General features: G+C 44.3%; 1 protein-coding gene across 1 annotated transcript in view; it reads right to left on the reverse strand.

Annotated features, from left to right (window-relative positions):
* Positions 1-19,060, reverse strand: part of ADAMTS14 (ADAM metallopeptidase with thrombospondin type 1 motif 14) — a 97,120-nt gene that overhangs the window by 33,446 nt on the left and 44,614 nt on the right. The window contains exons 5-6 of the mRNA XM_045024598.1: positions 8,000-8,083; positions 4,708-4,864 (exon numbers count right to left, since the gene is read on the reverse strand). Coding sequence (XP_044880533.1) covers positions 4,708-4,864; positions 8,000-8,083 — 241 coding nt within the window. The remainder of the gene's footprint in view (positions 1-4,707; positions 4,865-7,999; positions 8,084-19,060) is intronic.

Below are 19,060 nucleotides of genomic sequence, written 5' to 3' on the forward strand. Positions count from 1 at the left end.
CGGGGCCCTCTTAGGCGCAGGGCCCGATTCGGGGGAATTGGTGGAATAGGCCTAAAGCCGGCCCTGCCCCCAGGGTACGTGTAGCCCTGGTTGAGAACCACTGCCCTATGTGAAATGGACTGGCAGTCTGAGCCCAGTTTATAGTAGAGAGGTGGACACCAATTGATAATCTCATCAGACAAAAACTTAATCAGCCTGGAAGCCAATCTAGCTTCACAGCTTTTCGAGGTCAAGGAGAGGTGTGGTGTGGAGCAGCCTGTACACTGCAGCTGTCAGCGCAATGGATATACAAGGGATAGTCTCTGGGGCAACTTTCATCAGCACTAAATAAAAAAAAAATCCCTCGGACCCTGGAATGCTCCCTGGCATTTTGGGGCAATGAGCAAATGGAGAGAACTGATCAAGGATGAGTGGGAAGTTCTCTCCTGTCCCTCTCACAAGTTGATTTAATTTGCACTAGTTATTCAGCAGTGAGTGACAGTATCTGGAGCACTGTCACAGCAGGCAAAACTAAGAGGGCAACATGTCAGGTAGGTGACAAGAGGGGAAAACAAACACTACCAATAAAGAAACTTAAGCCAAGGAGTTTACCAAATACCTCAACTGGTCAGTACCCATTGGGACATGGACATGGTTTCCGGTGAGGTCATCTTGGCTGCCAGTGCCAAGAACAGGCTAATATTACACATACATACTCAAACATTCCTAATATTTTCCATTCCATAATGGTAATGCATCTTGACTAACCAGACTGCTTGTGTAGAATGGCACCACTGTTCAATTTAACCCCATCTCCTCCTACAGGCAGCAGACCTCCTATAGGCGCTGTGCTCTAACGACTGTTTCAGCCTGACTGACTCTCTCCCCTGACTGGTATCCCAATTTTGAACACTGACACTATGCTGCGGCTTTTCCAGGAAGCTTGTGACTGCAGTGACTTCTCTGTACTATGTATCTTCTAGGCCATTTGTTCCCCAGAAACCCAGTGGTGAGGGAACAACTAATATTAATTACTCCGGAACAAGGTGGAGGGGGAAGGATGTGAGTGGAACTGAATCTAATTCATAAACTGAATGAATGAGTGGATCAGCACTTTGTACAGGTGGCCAAGGATGATAAAATAAAGCAAAAGTGAACAGTTTCCTGAAGACTCCTCCCAAATGAAGGTCCTGAAGACATCAGTAGTTGACTCCATGGCCACCCTGATAGGACTGAATGCCTAAGAGAAAGGCAGTTGTTAAGCAAAATGGAGTTCAATTAAATCGTTGTGTAATTCTTTACACTTGTGCTGTCTGTCTGCCTGTTTACCTCATGCTACAAGGAGTTTCCAAGACCAGCAACTATGTTCCAGTGTTCCCATAGTAATGGTCTGTTACAAGTAAGGTAGTCAACTGGGCAAACATGGAACTGGACAAGACGTGACTTCTCAGCTCCTACAGAGACAATGGATTGGGGTTGCGGCCATGAGAGTCATTTTTGTAAATAGGGATCTCAAGGAGGTAAATAAGCAGGGCCCTTCCAGGGATCTTCTGGAAATGCAGGTTGAGAGAGTCATAGAAGCTACATATTTGGGGCGAGGGCCAAGGGTGTAATACACCTCTAGGTGCTCCATGGTTGGTAACTTAGCAGCCACCGTTGTTAAACAGGGATTTGGGACAGGGAAAAAAGAAGCCTCCCTTAAATAGTCCGAAGGTGGCAGCTCAAAGACTGAGCCACATGGAGCCCAGAAGAGACTAGGGAAGAGGAGAGGATAGAGGAACTACAAGAGACCATGTTGTGTTATTGGGCTGTGCTGGGTCAGATACAGCCAGTTATGGCCACACTGCTGGGCACACTAGAATTACTGCAATACAATCCCCAGGCCATTAAAGAGAAATCAGATGGTGGAAGATGGGGAGCAGGACAGGAGCTATTGAGGTTTTGACTCGTATAAACAACAAAAATACACTTCAGGAGGACAAGGGGGGCATATAGCTAGCGAGTATGCAGCAGTCTCCCGAACAGCTGATTCCCAATCATTCCTTAAGAAGGAGAATTCAATAATGATACAAATAGGCACCAGTCTATCAAATGATTACTCCTGACTTTCAGTCATTCTTATTTAAGCGCCCTCAGGGTGCAATTGCATAAGAAACCCTATGGCCAATTCTGGTAGCTACCTCTGACTCTAGCTTAATAGCGTGCACCTTCTGAGATGCATGTGCACACAGCATATGTGCCATGTTATGTATGTTTATTGAGAGACTGGATTGAGTACTATTTGGTGAATATGTTATTTGGCAATTTTGTCGGTTTTCAACAAATAATTTTTAATGATATTCAACCAGCTCAATAACGCTGAAATACTACTCATCAATTACATTGTTTGCTAAAAAACCCAGTAATTTTAAGTGAATAATTTGTAAACAGAATGTATATTTTCTATAGAGCCTGCTTACTCTGGAATTTTCAAAGGATCATAAATTTCTTAAAATACCATTTTTCTTTTTTTTTTTTTCAAACCAACCCAAGTCAAGTTGGCCTTCTGTTCAAACAAGAATGGTGAGAATTTTTTAACATGGGAAATGTGTGTTCACCTTCTCCAAACTCAAATGGCTGAAGGGACTTTATTCAAACTCAAACTTTTACTCAAACTTTCAGACAAAAAAATATTATCTTCAGAAAAAGACCGATGCACAATTTTTGAGAGCTTAACGAAATCATCTGCTCTAGGTGAGGTGGTGGTCAAAATGGCAAGCAAGATGTGGCAGGCTGAATCAAGAAAAAGACAGAGAGTAATGCTGAAAGTACAAGAATCCCATTGTATGGGCCACACCTTAAATAAATGTACAATGTACTGTGTTCAGTTCTGGCCAAACCTTTTAAATAAATTTATAGAAGTGGTCCCAAGAGGGAGAACAAAAATGATTAGACCCATGGAAAGTTTTTCTTTATGAGGAGAGATTTGAATAGATTTTGTTTAGAGTACAATACTGAATGGAAGGTCCATTTACTCTCTCAAAACAGAAGATCACCAATGAAGGAGGGTACCCAATGAATTAAAAGGACAATCCATTTGAAAATGATAAAAAAAATTACTCAAAAAATACTTAACCTGTGAGCCTCACTGGCAAAAGGTTTTATTGAGGCGAAAAGCACAGTAGGATGCAAAATGTGATGAGATATTTATATGGATAATAAAAATGTCCTAAGTTATATCAGCTAGCATTACAAAATATTCAGTAACGTAAATGTTCCTGTTTCCAGACACATGCTAACCACTAACTGGATTTAGTAAGAAACTTCCTCCAACTGCCTGTTATCAAATTATTGCCCATTATTGAGGGTTTACTCCTTCCTGTGGCACATCTGGTGCTGGTCACTGTCAGAGGAAGCTACCAGCTTAGATGAACCATTAGTCTAACCCAGTATTATAATTCGTATGTTCAGGCAAAGACCAGGCACGGAAAATTTCAAACCAATAGATTAATGTTTTGGAAAATTATGGGCATAGGAAAATAGGATGCTATAATGCAGTGGCTCCCAAACTTGTTCCGCCGCTTGTGCAGGGAAAGCCCCTGGCTCCCAGTGGCCGCAGTTCGCTGCTCTTGGCCAATGCACATGGCAGTGGGAGGAGGGACAGCTGAACTGCTGGCAATTGATAGCCTGCTGGGCGGCTGCAGCACAGGGAACTTAGAGGAGCGGGGAGCTGATAGGGAGAGCTGATAAGTGGGCTGCCGGTCCACCCTCGTTACAAGCCCCCACCAGCTAGCTCCAACGGGCTGCTCTTCCTGCAAGCAGTGGACAAAGCAGGCAGCTGCCAAACGACGTTAGAAGGGAGCATTACACAACTTTAAATGAGCATGTTCCCTAATTGATCAGCAACGTAACAATGAAACAACGTTAACTGGGATGACTTTAAGTGAGGAGTTACTGTACCAACCTCCTGCCCAGGATGGTGACGGTGACTGTGAAATGCTCAAGGAGATTAAAAGAGGCTATAAAAACAGAAAACTCAGTAATAATGGAGGATTTCAACTCATAGATCAGTAATTGGTTAAAAGACAGGAAACAAAGGGTAGGAATAAATGGTCAGTTTTCAGAATGGAGAAAGATAAATAGCGGGGTCCTTCAAGGATCAGTACTGGACCAGTGCTGTTCAAGATATTCATAAATTATCTGGAAAAAGGAGTAAACAGTGGCATGGCAAAGTTTTCAGTTGATACAAAATTACTCAAGATAGTTAAGTCAAAGCACACTGCAAAAAGTTACAAAGGGAACTCACAAAACTGGGGGACTGGTCAAGAAAATGGGAGATGAAAATCAATGTTGATACATGTAAAGTAATGAACATTCAAAAACATAATCTCAACTACACATACAAAATGATGAGGTCTGTCTTTCTTGAGCGGCAACAGCTAATTTATTTTGGAGTCATTGTGGATGGTTCTCTGAAAACATCTACTCAATGTACAATGGCATTAAAAAAAACCTAACAGAATGTAAGGAACCATAAGGAAAGGTCAAGATAAGACGACCCCCATGGGATTCAATTTTGTCTTTCCTCCATTACTTTTATTAAGTTCTCATCTTTATAACTTTTTCCAAAACCTTTGTGGACCTCAGCCAGTAGGCACACAGACTGTGTTAGCAGGAAATCCCTTCCAATTGCTGGGTTTCCCCCAAGCCCAGCAAACTGCACATACATGATAAAGATGAATACAGTACCTTGCATACCTGCTGGACCAAAATCTTGCCTGGTGAGGAATACGGCATGGTCATGGTATTCAGCATGGTCTGGGTCTGAGCGCTGCTGAGAATGGGCCCAGCGGCAGACCTGCTCCAAGCTCCGAGATGGGTTCCCCCGCTCTATCAGGCTGACTGACTGGGGGGTGAAAAGAAAGGAGGGGGCATTACCAGGTGACAATGAACCTGTCCCAAGTTTTGAGGTAGAGGGTTCGGAAGATCCCAGATAGAGTTTCCACGACATTAACAATGAAAACATAGTATATTAAATTTCATAGAATCATAGCTTAAAGCCAGCAAGGACCACCAGATCATCTAGTCTGACCTCCTGTATGTCAGAGGCCACTAAACACCACCCAGCCCCGCGCAGCAAACCCAACAGCCAAAATCAGACAAATGTATCACAACCCTCAGGAGACTAAGCTCTTGTGTATCACAGGGCGAGAACAGGAGGGGCCAGGTGCACCGGTGCCCAAGGCCCCTCCGATGGCAGGGAACTGATTGAGATATACCCGGTCAATCCTGGCAAGTGACCTGCATCCCACGCTGCAGAAGAAGGGAAAAAAATCCCAGGTCACTGCCAATACGATCTAGGGGAACACTCCTTCCCGACTCCATGTATGGCGATCAGTTAGACCCTGAGCATGTGAGCAAGACCCAGCCAACCAAGCAGAGAGAGAAAATGCTTTGTGCCACTGTAGAGTCCTGGCCCACTTTACCCAGTGTCCCATCTCCAGCCACGGCCATCTCTGATGCTTCAGAGGAAGGAGACAAACAAACCCAAACAGAATATATTTGGGGCAAAAAATATCCTTCCTTGGCCCCTCCCCCTCCAGAAATTATAAACATGCAGCACCCCCAGGAATGGAGGATGTCTGGCACACAGTAAATGGAATAGCAGTATAGGGAGGGGTAATGCTGGACAAAGATCCCAAAGTAAGTGCCTAATCTTATGAAAACCTAGGTAAGATCTTCAAGCACAGCAGAGAGGACCTTGATTGTTCAGATAACCCATACACAGCAAACTGCCTGGTACTCAATGTACTGTAGAAGGGTGAAGGTCTGAGTTGGCCCTGTCAGGAGTGCAACCTGTGGCTTCTAGTTCACATCTCAATGTTTAGACCTTCTGCTTTTGCCTCCTTTGCATCTTCAGTATATCATCATCAATTAGATGCCGGCATTAACACCTTAGCTGAGAGGCCAGAAACCCTATCTCCTTCCTCAGATGGACATGATGTTCTGTTGTCACCTGCCTGGAGATGCTTGCCACAATGTGGGCTGCCTCAAATCTTTTCTTCATGTACCTGGGAAACCATGAGCACCGCCTTCAGGATGCACGCAGTTTCTGCTCACCAGGAATATTTCTCTTGTAATCAGATATTTTCCAGGAAATGCTGGTGTTCTGTATCTGCAGCAGCTCATAAAATGGCTATTTGCTTCAGTTCAGCAGGAACCAGACAGAAAAACCCTTCCATCGGTGTAGGCTGCATCTACATTACAGGGCTATGGAAGCACAGCTATGCTGGTAGGGCAGACATACCCTTTGACTCCTCAGAGAAAGCTTTGTATGCCATTTTGTTAGCATCATCACAACACTTTGGGCTTATGCTGTACGTTATAGCACATTTAATGAGAGGATCTCAGTGTTCCACATCAGCTGACCAGCCCTGTGAATTAAATATTCTATTTACAGATAGGGAAAAAGGCACAGAGTGGTCTAAGATCACACAGCAAAAAAGTGACAAAATCAGGATTTGAACATCTGAGACTCACTGAGAGGCAATGTTGTCCAGTGGACTGAGCAGCAAACTAAGCCTAACTCCAATCCTGGCCCTGACACTGATTCACTGTGTGTCCTAGGGCAGTTCACCTAACCTTTCTGTATTCTGGTTTCTCCATTTGTATAATAGGAATTAAAATAGTTACCTGATGGACTGTTGTGAGGATTAGTTAACACTTGTCCTCTGCTTTGAAGAGGTGAATCATGAAGGCCCCAATGTCGGAAAGCATTTAATTGTGTGTGCATATTCACCATAGCACTTAAGCATATGCTTCACTGGAATTCAGTGGGACTTGAGCATGTGTGTAAGTCCTGTCCTGAGTAGCAACATTTTCCTGAATTGGGGCTTATGTAAGTGCTAATTATTACTGCTAGTAGACACCACACCAGACTGTTGCTGTGCACTTAATTCCCTTTTGAAGGGCGACAGGGGAGTATTGTGCCTTGACTCTTACTACTACTACATGCCCCCTCCACACTGCTCTTTGTCTTGGTGAAGAGCTCAAAATGAGCGCAGCTATAGCAAAACAAAAACCAAATGCCACAGAACCAGTCCAGAAAGCTTCTTCTCTGCACTGTGGTGTGACAGAAAATCCCTGCAACCAAAAATTAACCTCAGTTAACCAAATAAGATGTTAATTACTGAGAGATTAACCCTCCTGCCCTACCCCTTCCCAAGCCAGCTCAGAGCTGGAGTTAGCAGCAGCAGTGGGGGAAGGGTAAGAGTTCTCAATCAAAAACACAGGGGTACTGTAAGGCAGAGATGTCCTCATGTTCGCCTTCTATAGAAGGAAAATCTTTGGAGTCTAGGAATTTCAGCAAGTCTCACGTGAAACTGAGAGAGATTCAAGATAGTTTTGTTTCAGTCTGGCAAAGCCACAGCATGTGACAGCTGCTTACAGAGGGAATGGAACTAATATTTCATATTTAAACAGGAATCTATTTGCCTTTCACACTTTAGCAAAAGATCAAAAATAGCTCTTCAGAGCAGGGAACTTGCCTTACTGTTTGTAAAGCCCAGTGCAAATTTACCACACTGCACACGTTATTTTTAACAACAATAATTGTATCTGCATTTAAAGTAAAGCATTTGTTCCTTTGTTTTTCCATCCTAGCAGGTCCTGTGCTGAAGCTACAATGCTGATTGCTGACCCTGTGAGATCCCAATAATTTCTACGTAACAGATTTTGATACCACATACATCTGCACAGAGGATTAGCTCAAGGAGAAGACTGGCTGTGTGGAAGAGGATCTCTAATGCAAACACTAATATATAACTAGACTGAATCCTGAGTCATCTCCCCAGACATACACACCAATCTGAAAGCAGGGGGTGCAGACAGACGGGGAAGTTAGCTGAAGGTGTCGTTTTTATAGACATAACCCAGTCTGGAAACTCATTGCATCCCTCAGCCCAAGTCTGAGCATGCTGTATATTGTGAACATCTCCTTCCCCTAGATAGCATCCTCTACTCACTCCAGCCCTGTATTTACCTGTCTGTAGCCCACCATGATCATTCTGACCAAGACAATGTTAATGTGAACCCCCAAGGACTCGTCATGGTAAATTTCATCCACCTAAGGAAAAGAAAATAGAAAATAAAAAGTTAAAAATAACCCTATTTAAAAAAACACTGGCTTTTGAAATGTCTTCCTGCCTATAACAATAGGCAAACCTCTCCAGATCCTGTGACAGTACAGAGTATCTGCTAGCTTTCTTCATGTGACTATTGATCTAAAAAGGTGCAGTGGAACACTAAGAGGAGACACTGTCGGACAACATCTTTAAAAAGCAGTATAATATTTTGTCTCTCTTGTAATTGCTTCTTCAAAACTTGAAATTAACGCTTACAGTAACTGCTGATCCCTTTCCAGGTAGAGCTGGTATAAGCAGTATCTCTCTGAAGGTTCAAACCCTATTTCAGCTTATTAACCTCTTTGATCACATGGGAGTCTCTGGTCACAGTCAAGAGATTCCCTGCTGAGTGATATCGCCAGGATTTACTCCACCCTTGTGTAGTGGAGCAGCATGTTCTTTAATTTCCAAACACCGAACGCAGCCGTGCCAGCTGTACCCCGCTTTCCCCTCACACGACCACTAGTATATTAACTAGGTCTTTGTTCCGAGCTCCTCCTGTGCCTACACGTAGAGGGACTGCTATTTGATGTAGTAGTTCTGGTCTGGGGGAAGGACTTATGTAGTATCCCAGTTCTGGGGATGCAGTGTAACAGTTCTTATGAAGCAGGTATTTCTATCCATGGTTCTCACTACGTCCATTTAAAAACTCTCTTGGGGAACACAACGCAATCATCCTGCACTGTGGTGGTTCTCTTTCCAAAAGGGCTTTGTTGCTAACTCCTTGAAGAAAAACGCATTGTACTTGATAAGTAGCTAGTGACACTAGCCCACTACTGGGAGTGTAGTCTCAGAAAGAAGATACCCCATATCACTCTCAATCGAAGGAGACAAAAGCATGCTGGATGCAGGTCCTTGTCCACACCATGGACCGTCAATGGCTATGCAGGGTATGGAAAGTTTTGCAAATCCAGCAATTCAACTAGGTGGACATCCATTCAATGCTTTAGAATGTACATTATTGCTTTGATACATCACTGCCCAACCCCCAGCCTTCCAAATGCACTTCACACCCATCCCCCATAGCAAAACAAAAATCAGGAAAAGCCTCTGATAAAAAGCTTTCAGAGTCTCTCTTCCAGCTGGCACAATCGTCTTTCTGCCACTGCCAAGAGATCCTATCAGAGGTTCTTTTTGAGGGGCAGCTGACAGAAATGTCCCAGAGACACCAGAGGATAATACAGAGACAAAGGAAACTTGCTAGATGTGATTCAACACCCTTCTCTCTCTCACCGCCCCCTTCAGTACACAAGCCCCTTCCTCACCCTGTACTTGAACAAAGCAGACTGAATTCAATCTGTTCCGATTCCTTCTGTGAGGTCTCTCCAGACCTCTTCACCTTCTCTTTCCTCCCAGCTCTTCGCCCTTCCCTTCCTTTCTCATGTTTGCATGCCTCACGGGAGCAAGAAATGGTTAAAATAATCTTCCCTTGCTTCATTTGAAGAAAAACACTGTAAAGCAAAACTGACGGCAGGATGACACGGGTAGAATATCCTTCCTTTCCGGGGTGCCTATCACATAACCCACATGAAAACGCCTTTCATTACTGGAACATAGTGGGCTGTTTGTCTCCACACAGGGCAAGAGACAGACTCTCTTCAAAAGATGTAACACCAAATAAATATTTAAACACAGACACACATCTACACATACTCTGTTTGAACAGTCTCCATAGTGACACTTAAACACTGTCCCAAAGCCTTGCCTAACCCCACTCCTGCTCCTTTCCTCACTCTGATTCTGATATACAAAGTCATGCATGGCCCAGTGCAGAGTTAGTGTCTTTCTTTTTTTAATAAATGGTCCATTTTTAAAAAGCAAAATTTCCAAATGATTGGGCGCTTTGCTGTCTGGTGATATCCCTGTTATCATCAACTGAGTCCAGAACAGCTAGATTTCCCATGGCACTTGCATCAACCTCAGATCATCCTGCAATGAGTGGTTATTACCAGCGGAGAGTCTGATCTCATCCAGTGGAAGGAACTGTTTCATGTCCTAATATCCTCGCATTTTAAGGAGAAAAATGGCATTTCAGAGAGAGATACAAGATCTTATCAAGCTGAATGAATTAGTCATCTGAAAGTCCACATCAGCTATAAGAGCCTGTTAAATCTGGCCTACCAATTCACATGCCAAGGAGGAATCCAAATGAAAAGACAAATACATTTTTAAAGGACAGGACCTCCTTACGAAGCATCAGGAAGAACAAAAGATGTGTCAACATTTGTAGTTAAAGGTAACCTGCAAATGAAAGAAAATGGGTTTGTGCTGTTTTCTTCCCCCTTTCAAGGATGTATAAAGGAGGCTTGCAAGGGTCTTTCCCATCAGCTTCAGAAAAACTTTTCTTCCACATATGTTTAAAAGCAGAAATTCAGGTCTTGTCTACCCTGCTTTTCCTGGAAGAGACTCTGGACAGCTTGAGAACTAGTAGGATCATGACATCACATATAGCAAGCAGGTGAAACCTGGTTGAGTGAGGGGAAGTTATTTTTATTCAGACTGTTTACAACTATCTGTTTAGAGGTTTTGTTTGTTTTTTCTGTCAATACCTATTTCACACATCATGTACTATAAATGGCCAGAAGAAAATATCTGTTACTTAAGATATAACACCCAGCACCTTACAGTTAAAGTTTAATAAGTCTTAAAACATATCAGATGCCTCCAACAAAAACAGAGAGGGAAAGACTTGACATTCTTTGAATTTCTAAGGTAACTACAAGCAGGAAATAATAATTTAAAAAATCAGCCAACATTTTCAAGAGTCTCGAGTGGTTTGGGATATCTCATTTTTTGGGTGCCCAACTTGAGACACATTAAAAGACCCCACTATTCAGAAAGTGCTGAGCAGTGCCTCCCCCCTCTCTGATAATCAGGCCCCTGTAAATTGTCTCGGGTTGGGCACCAAAAAATCACTAGTCACTTTTAAAGATCTTGGCCCTCAAACCTTCATTATACATCATGGAGAAAAGGGACAAAGCCAAGGTTTATTTTTTGCAGGTCACCTTTAAGAGGGACAAATCCAGGGTCTGAATTCTTACTGCTATTCCCATTGGTCCTTGCTCTCCATAGTTCAAGAAAGGGTTTTCTTGCAGTATTTTACTGAGCAAGAGGATATGGGACAGCTTTAGGGGCACAGGAAGTAGGTCATTGCAGTAGAAAGGAGCACTAACATGTGCAGGTACTCTTTGTGCCTGTTTATCTCATGAAATAATCTCGGCGTGATAGAATGTGTCAATATATTATCTGGCCCAACAAAAATTATCATGAAGCTCGAATCTTGCAGACCTCACAGGGCTGGATCTGAAGATTTTTTTAAAAAACCTTGCTACTGCTATTCTCCTCAATAGCCTACTCTGTCCTTTCTTTTGGAAGCTATTGGATAGTCCTACAGTCAGGGCCAGCTCCAGGTTTTTTGCTGTCCCAAGCGGCGGGAGAAAAAAAGAAGCCGCGATCAGCGGCAGCTCCACCGCGCCGCTTTCTTCGTCGGTGGCAGGTCCTCCTCTCTGAGAGGGACCGAGGGACCCGCTGATGAATTGCCACCGAAGAGCTCGACCTGCCGCCCCTTCCCCTTGGTTGCCCCAAGCACCTGCTTGCTGAGCTGGTGCCTGGAGCCGGCCCTGCCTACAGTAAACACATGCCCAAAATAAAATTTTAGACTAATGAACCACATCTGCCAGCAGTGATAACTTCCATCCCAGTACAATTTCCTTAACACACTAGTGGCTTTTGGGAGATGTAGTCCATTCAAACCAACTATCCTGGTGGAAACACAAAGGGGGCTGTCTGAAAAGTGGAAAGAATGAAGTCTGAAATACTGAAAATGCTCTTTAAAATGGCTTTGTTAATGAAGTCAGCCACTAAGCAAAACACTTGCACAGATGCCAAGAAATCTAGTCTGTGCATGCAGCTCCAGTGACAAAATATATACAAAAGCAAGAGAGACATCTGTGGCCCTCAACCACCCACAAAACAGATGTGAATTTGGCAGAAAAACTGGTCTCTAAAATATTTTGATTTTTATAACATCAGACTTGCCTTTTTCAAATGCTGATCAGGTTAGCACTGCTATGGGGCACACAGCTGGAGTGGGGGTAGGAAGGGTTCCAAAGCTATCAGAGTTTTTTTTTGCTAGTTCCTCAGTCTCCCAACTAAACCACTGGAAATACAAAAGCCGGAATCGTCACAGATTTAAGCAAAAGGTGAACTGGATTGCCAACTATCAGGAAATATATTTAAAACTGTCAGTTACAGTCAGTAAAAAAATGTACAGTATGTCAGTAAAAATGGTAAGTTAACTTAAACGGTTTCCTTATTTCACCCAAAAGAGAAATATTTTTCCTTTACTCTTCCATAAATTTCCAGACTATAAGAATATTTTAAATATGTCATCCAGATTTATGGGACTTCTCTGTTTTGATGGCTAAAGTTATGGATTCTTTAAGAATTCATACAGACATTGTATGAAGCCAGAATTGCAATTTTCCAGACTACATTAATACTTTTTAATGTATGGAACCTAGAATGTATATACACCTCTACCTCGATATAACGCTGTCCTCAGGAGCCAAAAAATCTTACCACATTATAAGTGAAACCATGTTATATCAAACTTGATTTGATCCGCTAGAGCACGCAGCCCCGCCCCCCCGAGTGCTGCTTTACCGTATTATATCTGAATTCGTGTTATATGGGGTGGCATTATAACGGGGTAGAGGTGTACTTATTTTGTATTTGAAATGGCATCAGTAATTAAAAGCTGGAGTGTAAATCAATTTTGAATACAGTACAACCTTGCTAAATCTCTCTAGGGATTAATACAGCTACTAAGAATTACTGATGTTTGCAAAGGAGTAATTTAAGCCCTGATTCTGCAACTTGTTGTGCACAGGCAGACACAATTAAAGTCAATGGGACTGTCTGTGCAACAAGCTGCAATTCGCCTTAGACATTTAGGGCCTGGTCCTGCAGCCCTTACTCACATGATTTGTCTCAGTGTTTCCTGTGAGACTGACTACACACATGCAAGCAAAGTTTGCACAAGTGGGCCCTTATTCAGCAAGTGCAGAAAGCAAGCAAACAAGCCCAACAAAATAGCAAGGATAATACATCACAAAATGTTCTCTGATAATGTATTCAGCAAATGTAGCTCAGTGGAGCTGTGATAATATTTCATAGCATATTAGTAACCTTCTGAAGTACAGTTTGTAAAAATAATGAAATATTTTTAGTAATTACTTGCTTATTCTTTCTTACTGGAAAAAGAAAGCTTGGTTCTCTGAGGGTCATAAATAGTTATCTATCCATCTTGGAATTTCTAGCATATTCATCATCATAATCAGTGCCGTAACAAGGGTGAGGCAAGTGCCTCACTTGCCTCAGGCATACAAAGCCAAGGGGAGCAGAAAGTGGTGGAGAAAAAGGAAAAAAAAAAAAAGCCACTGGCTGGCACAGAGATATTTACAACCCAGGTGATCTCCCCCCCCCCCGCCCCACCTGCCGCCCCCCTGTGCCTCCCCCGAGTGTCCCCCAGCCCCGACTTGCTCCCCCCCTCTCCCCGCCCAGAGCAGAGCATCTCCATGCTTCCAATACCTGCAGCAACTGCTGCCGCAGGGTCCTAGTGCCCCCCATCTCACTGCCAGGGCAGACTAACTCTGAGCCTGCCCTTCCCCCTCAGACCCTTTCATTTTCTAATGGGACCCTCCAGAAGCACAGGGAGTCCCCCTGCCGACAGTCAACCCTCCTGCCCTATGCTGGGAAGGAGGCAGCCCCATCCCTCACCCCCAGTGAGCCTACAGTCAGGGGCAACAGCAGGGGAGGAGGCGCACGCAGCACCCCCCGGCACCCACCATGGGGGAGGCGAGGGAGATTCCTGGACCTGAGAGGGGCCCTAGGAGCACATGCAGTGACAGTGGTGGGGGAGAGTGCGCTGCTGGGGGGGGGGCAGGAAAGGGGGCTTCTCCCCCAGAGCTCGCTGCTGCTGGCAGGGAAAGGGCTGGGGGGAGTCCTTCTCTCTGGCCCCTGTCCCAGAGCAGCCCCAAACTCATCCCCAGCCCAGAGCCCACACCCCAAGTCAGAGCTTTCAGCCCTGCACCGCACCCTCAACCCTCTGCCCGAGCCCTGAGCCCCTCCAGCACTCAGGAGCAGCACCAGGATTTCTGGCACCCTAGGCAGAATTTGAGGGGCGGCATTTTGTGCGCTCCCCACGGGGCGCGCGGGAGCTTCCGGTTCCGCTCCCATCACGCTGCTGAAGAAGGACCCTCCGCCGAAATGCCGCAGGCGACAGCGGCAGTCATTGAGCTGCTCAATTGCCTGCCGCTGTTTTCTGTGGCACGTCGGCAGAAGGTCCTTCTTCGGCGGCGCAATGGGAGCGGAACCGGAAGCTCCCGTGCGCCCCGTGGGGAACACACAAAATGCTGCCCCCCGAATCCTGGCGCCCTAGGCGACCGCCTAGGGTCGCCTAATGAAAGCACCAGCCCTGCCAGCACCCCAAACACCTTATCCCCAGTCCCAGCCAGAGCCCTCACCCCCACACTCCTACTCTTGCCCCTAGCCTTGAGCCCCTCCCACACCCCAAACCCCTCATCTGCAGCCACAACCCACAGCCCTCACCCCTGCACCCCATCCCGCTTCACCCCTCCCATCCCCAAACTCCTCCCAGAACCTTCACCCCCTCCCTCTGCACCCCCTCCCATCCCCAAACTCCCTCCCAGAGCCTGCACCCCAATCCCCTGCCCCAGCCTAAGGCCTGCACCCCAGACCTCCTCCCTCACCCAAACTCCCTCCCAGAGCCTTGGGCGGGTGGCAGGGTAGAGTTTGGGCAGGGACAGGTTCTGGGCACCACCCAAATTTCTACAAACCTGCCACCCCTGATCCTGCCCTGCAAGCCTGAACTCCCAGCATTCTCAGGACACTAGGAAGCCACTGCTGATATCCAGCACCTCTGTCCTCTCTTAACCTGTGAGTCCCTCTCTGGATTGGAACTGGACTGGAACCAAAGACCATCTTGGAAGCAACATTACCAGCCCAAGCAGTCAAAAATCATGAGTTGACCTCCCAAAATCACAGGCTCTACCGCCGCCGCTTCATCCATTCTTCAGCAGCAATTCAGCGGCAGACCCTTCCCTCCAAGAGGGACTGAGGGACTCGCCGCCGAATTGCTGCCAAAGAGCCGCCCCTGGGGGAGGGCGCAATTTTATATTCTTGCCTCGGGCACAAAAATACCTAGTTACGGCTCTGATCATAATATCTAAGCACCAAGATCTGAGAGTCTCTTTGAGAACAGTTCTATCCATGTGCAACACAGTGATCCAAAAACTGCACTAGCTACTTACAGACAAGAAAAATATTCTGGCACTGGGAAGTAGAAGAGAACTGGAGTTAGTATGACACATTTCATATTAAGTTCAGATATATCTCAAATGTGTTTCACAAAGCAATGAATTCAAACTTGATCTAGAGTAGCACAATGCTTATGGGAATGGTTGTAGCCATTACGGTCTCAAAAATAGATTATGTAAAAGTAGGACGCTGGAAACTATTTTACTGAGAGAGGGAATTTCATCCCTACTCCTTTTTTAAAGGAATATCTTGGGATCTTTAACTCCCACCTGGACAGTTATGTGCAGAATGAACTTCAGTCTAACGTCTCCCTCAGATGACTGTTGCTAGAAGCTCCTACCTTTTATGTACATAGGTGCTGAAGCAGAAATCTAATTCTCTACCACCAGATAGAGATCAGGGTCATTTCTACAACACTTTAGTAGGAAACTAAAGGATCCATATCTGATAGAAACTAATATGACTTTCACAGGTTAATTTAAAAAAACCCACATGTGGATCAGCATTGCCCCAGGGGTAAACTGCACAGCATATTTTTTATATCCAGATTATATAATTGATTGAACAAAATCAAAAGTTTCTGCACTGGCAAGAAGCACAGGGGTGCGTTGCTTTCTGGTGTGATGAGCCCGACCCCAATCAGGAAGAGTTTCTAGGAGAAACGCCAGCACGGGGCCAGCTCCTCTGCCCTCGGGCTAAAGTGCCTGTTGAGTTAGAGAAAAACTGGCAGAGCTTCAAAAGCACACCAAATGCCAGCTCCTTTCTGAACCTGACAGCTCTGACCTGAAGTGCCTTAAGAAGCATTTTGGCAGCTTACGCCACCCCCCCAACTGGGTTAGACTTGGCTGGAGTGGGGAGGAGGTAAGAATGAGGGCAAGGAGAGAGGATGGGCAGCAAGAATTTGGGAGGGGAGGTAGAGAAGAGAAGGGAGAAACTGCAACTCGACATCATGAAAAACGTTAGGTTAAATCTGCCAATTGGTAGCAGTTTGTTTCTCTCCACCACATGAAATAAATCCCTTCCCTTGTCTCCACAACTCAAATATGATTAATCCTTTGCCATATACACTTATGATTTCAAGTTGGATTGAAGCTGAAGGGGATAGAAGGGGAAGGGGGTGGGGAGGGAATCCTTGGCCACTCTTCCTTTGCAGGAGATGCTGTTATATGCTTTCCTTTCTAATCAATGGGAAAGATACAGTTACACAGATACTGGAATATCCTGGAACACGCTCAAGCCTGCACTGAGTAGAAAAGCAGAGTGGCTACTGCAGATGGAAACCTTCTGTGCACTTGTTTCTAGGAGCAAGCCCCAGAGAATATTTTCATTGCCATGTGAGGAGCATTAAGTGAATGACATGACTCTTCATGCCCTCTGCTGATACCATTAGCTGGTCAATGTCTTAAAAGAAAATCCCTCTGTGCAAATACCTGCTCAGCAAATGGATCTGTTAAAGGGACCAGACTACATGAAAACAGCTAGCGTGAAACTCTTATTATCAGACTTATCAGATAGTTTATATACCCAGCCCTCATAATGCTCTGATGAGGAATACCCTCCAAAACCAACATGTCTATTTAATAAACAAATTTATCACCAACATTATTGCTAATTCCTAGAGTCTATCTATGATTTAGGTGCCCAATAGCAAGAAAAATCAATCTGTATGACCCTGGCTGTATAGCAGTAGGTAACATCAAAGCTCCTAGGACTGTGCTGACATGGTGGATGATGCTGGTACAGTAAAACAAGGAAGTGATCATTAACATACTGGATACCATCTCTCCTGTCAGTCACATGATAAACTTGCCAGTTCCATCAGGTCCTTTCTGAGTCTGGCTAGTTCTGGAGGTGAACCTTACAATTCTGCCACATACCATGGGTCATTCTGATGCTCCTAATTCACAGTGAGTACTTGCCCAAATACAGCGCATATCACTAATATGTAATCATGGCAAGAGGCACCAGAGGTCTGCATGACAACAAAACAAATTTGCAATTTCTAGACTTCACTGTCTTTGAGCAATGACTTGACCAAAAAAATGGAATTTTCCAAATGAGCAAAATCCCTGCCATTTCTAAATCCCAGATTTCAGATTCAGCTCAGCAAGCTCATCTCAAATTAACTTCTGCCCCAATTTCCATGCCAATATGGACGTGTGAAAAATCTTTTCTGGAGCTTTAAGTGTGGGGGCAAAAGCACTACTTACTATACTAAGTATACTCAGAGCTAATACTAGAGAGCACCTTACATTTTTGGGTGCCACACAAACTAAGTTGCTCTCCAAACATTTCTGTAAGTTAGGTGAGTGTAATTATCCAGATTTTACAGATGGGAAAACTGAGGCACAGAACAATTAAGTGATTTGTCCACGACTGCACTGCAAGTCAGGACTTCCTAGCTTCTAGCACCAATGTCTACCCACTACACAATACGGCTCCTCAACAAAACAACAACAAATGTGTGAAGAGCCTCATATCCAAACAGGCAACCCCCTCTGTTAACCACTTTACAACATAAAAAAGAAGCCTGTTGAAAGTTATGTTATGACCACTTTACGCTGCGAGTGACTTCCACCCTGCTGGATTTGCCCACCACGGAATACCCCTAATGTAAATGAATTCCCTGCGCGGCACAGAACTGGCTAAATGATTTTTGCTGGTCCCTTTTGTGGCCACTTAAGACAAGTTTCTCTATATATGAACTTTGAAATAAAAATGGTAGCTCATACCTTAGGGCCCTTCACACGCAGCTGGTTGTACTACTATGATTAACACTGTCCCTGCTGTTTGCAACAAGTCTTCCTAATAATAAGGCTATTGTAGTGATGGCTCCCAGACACTGTGCTTAGTTACTGTACCAAGTTGTCCCTTCTTGCCCCAATGTCAGCTTTAAAAAGGGACTTTTCATGCTGAAGCAAATTTGTAAACCTGTTATGCCTAAAGCATAATGCTTTGACATTCTGTATTCACCCTGTCATGGCTGAAGATGTGTGTTTGAATAAGAGCTTTCTCCCTCCCAATATAGTACCACATTCAGCTAGTTGGCCCTTCAAAGTATTCACAATAATACTTGATTTTTGATATCACAACCATGGAAACGACTGTGATCTCAGAAATCTATCATTGTGACTGATTGAGGCAAAAAATAAAAATGGCCTGAGGAGAGTAATGTTCCTTATTAAAACACCAATATCTTGGATAAGAATGTCAAGGAAAATTGTAATACATGAAAGTGCAAATCTGTTCTAAAGAATTTCCCCAATGTGGCAATCCCCTTTCCAGAGTTAGAAACCTACAATCCACAGGAAGTTGTTTCTCCACCTAAAAGTAGTTTGTGTTTTCTAAAATCTCTAAATAAGGCTTCATTAAAGTTCTGTTTTGCTGAGAACTTACAAACAATTAAATACTTGACAGAATGGTAGGATGTAAGTCACTCCTCTAGCAGAACTCTGAGTCAGGAGGTTTCCTTAGCAACCCAAAACAATAGGAAAATACTTAGTAACTTTGTATTGTCAAGCAAATTCATTGGAAATATCTTATCATCCAGGTTTTCTTAATAGGTAGATGCAGAGCAT

Source organism: Mauremys mutica, chromosome 7, assembly GCF_020497125.1.
Source record: "Mauremys mutica isolate MM-2020 ecotype Southern chromosome 7, ASM2049712v1, whole genome shotgun sequence".
NCBI classification, from domain to species: Eukaryota; Metazoa; Chordata; order Testudines; family Geoemydidae; genus Mauremys; species Mauremys mutica.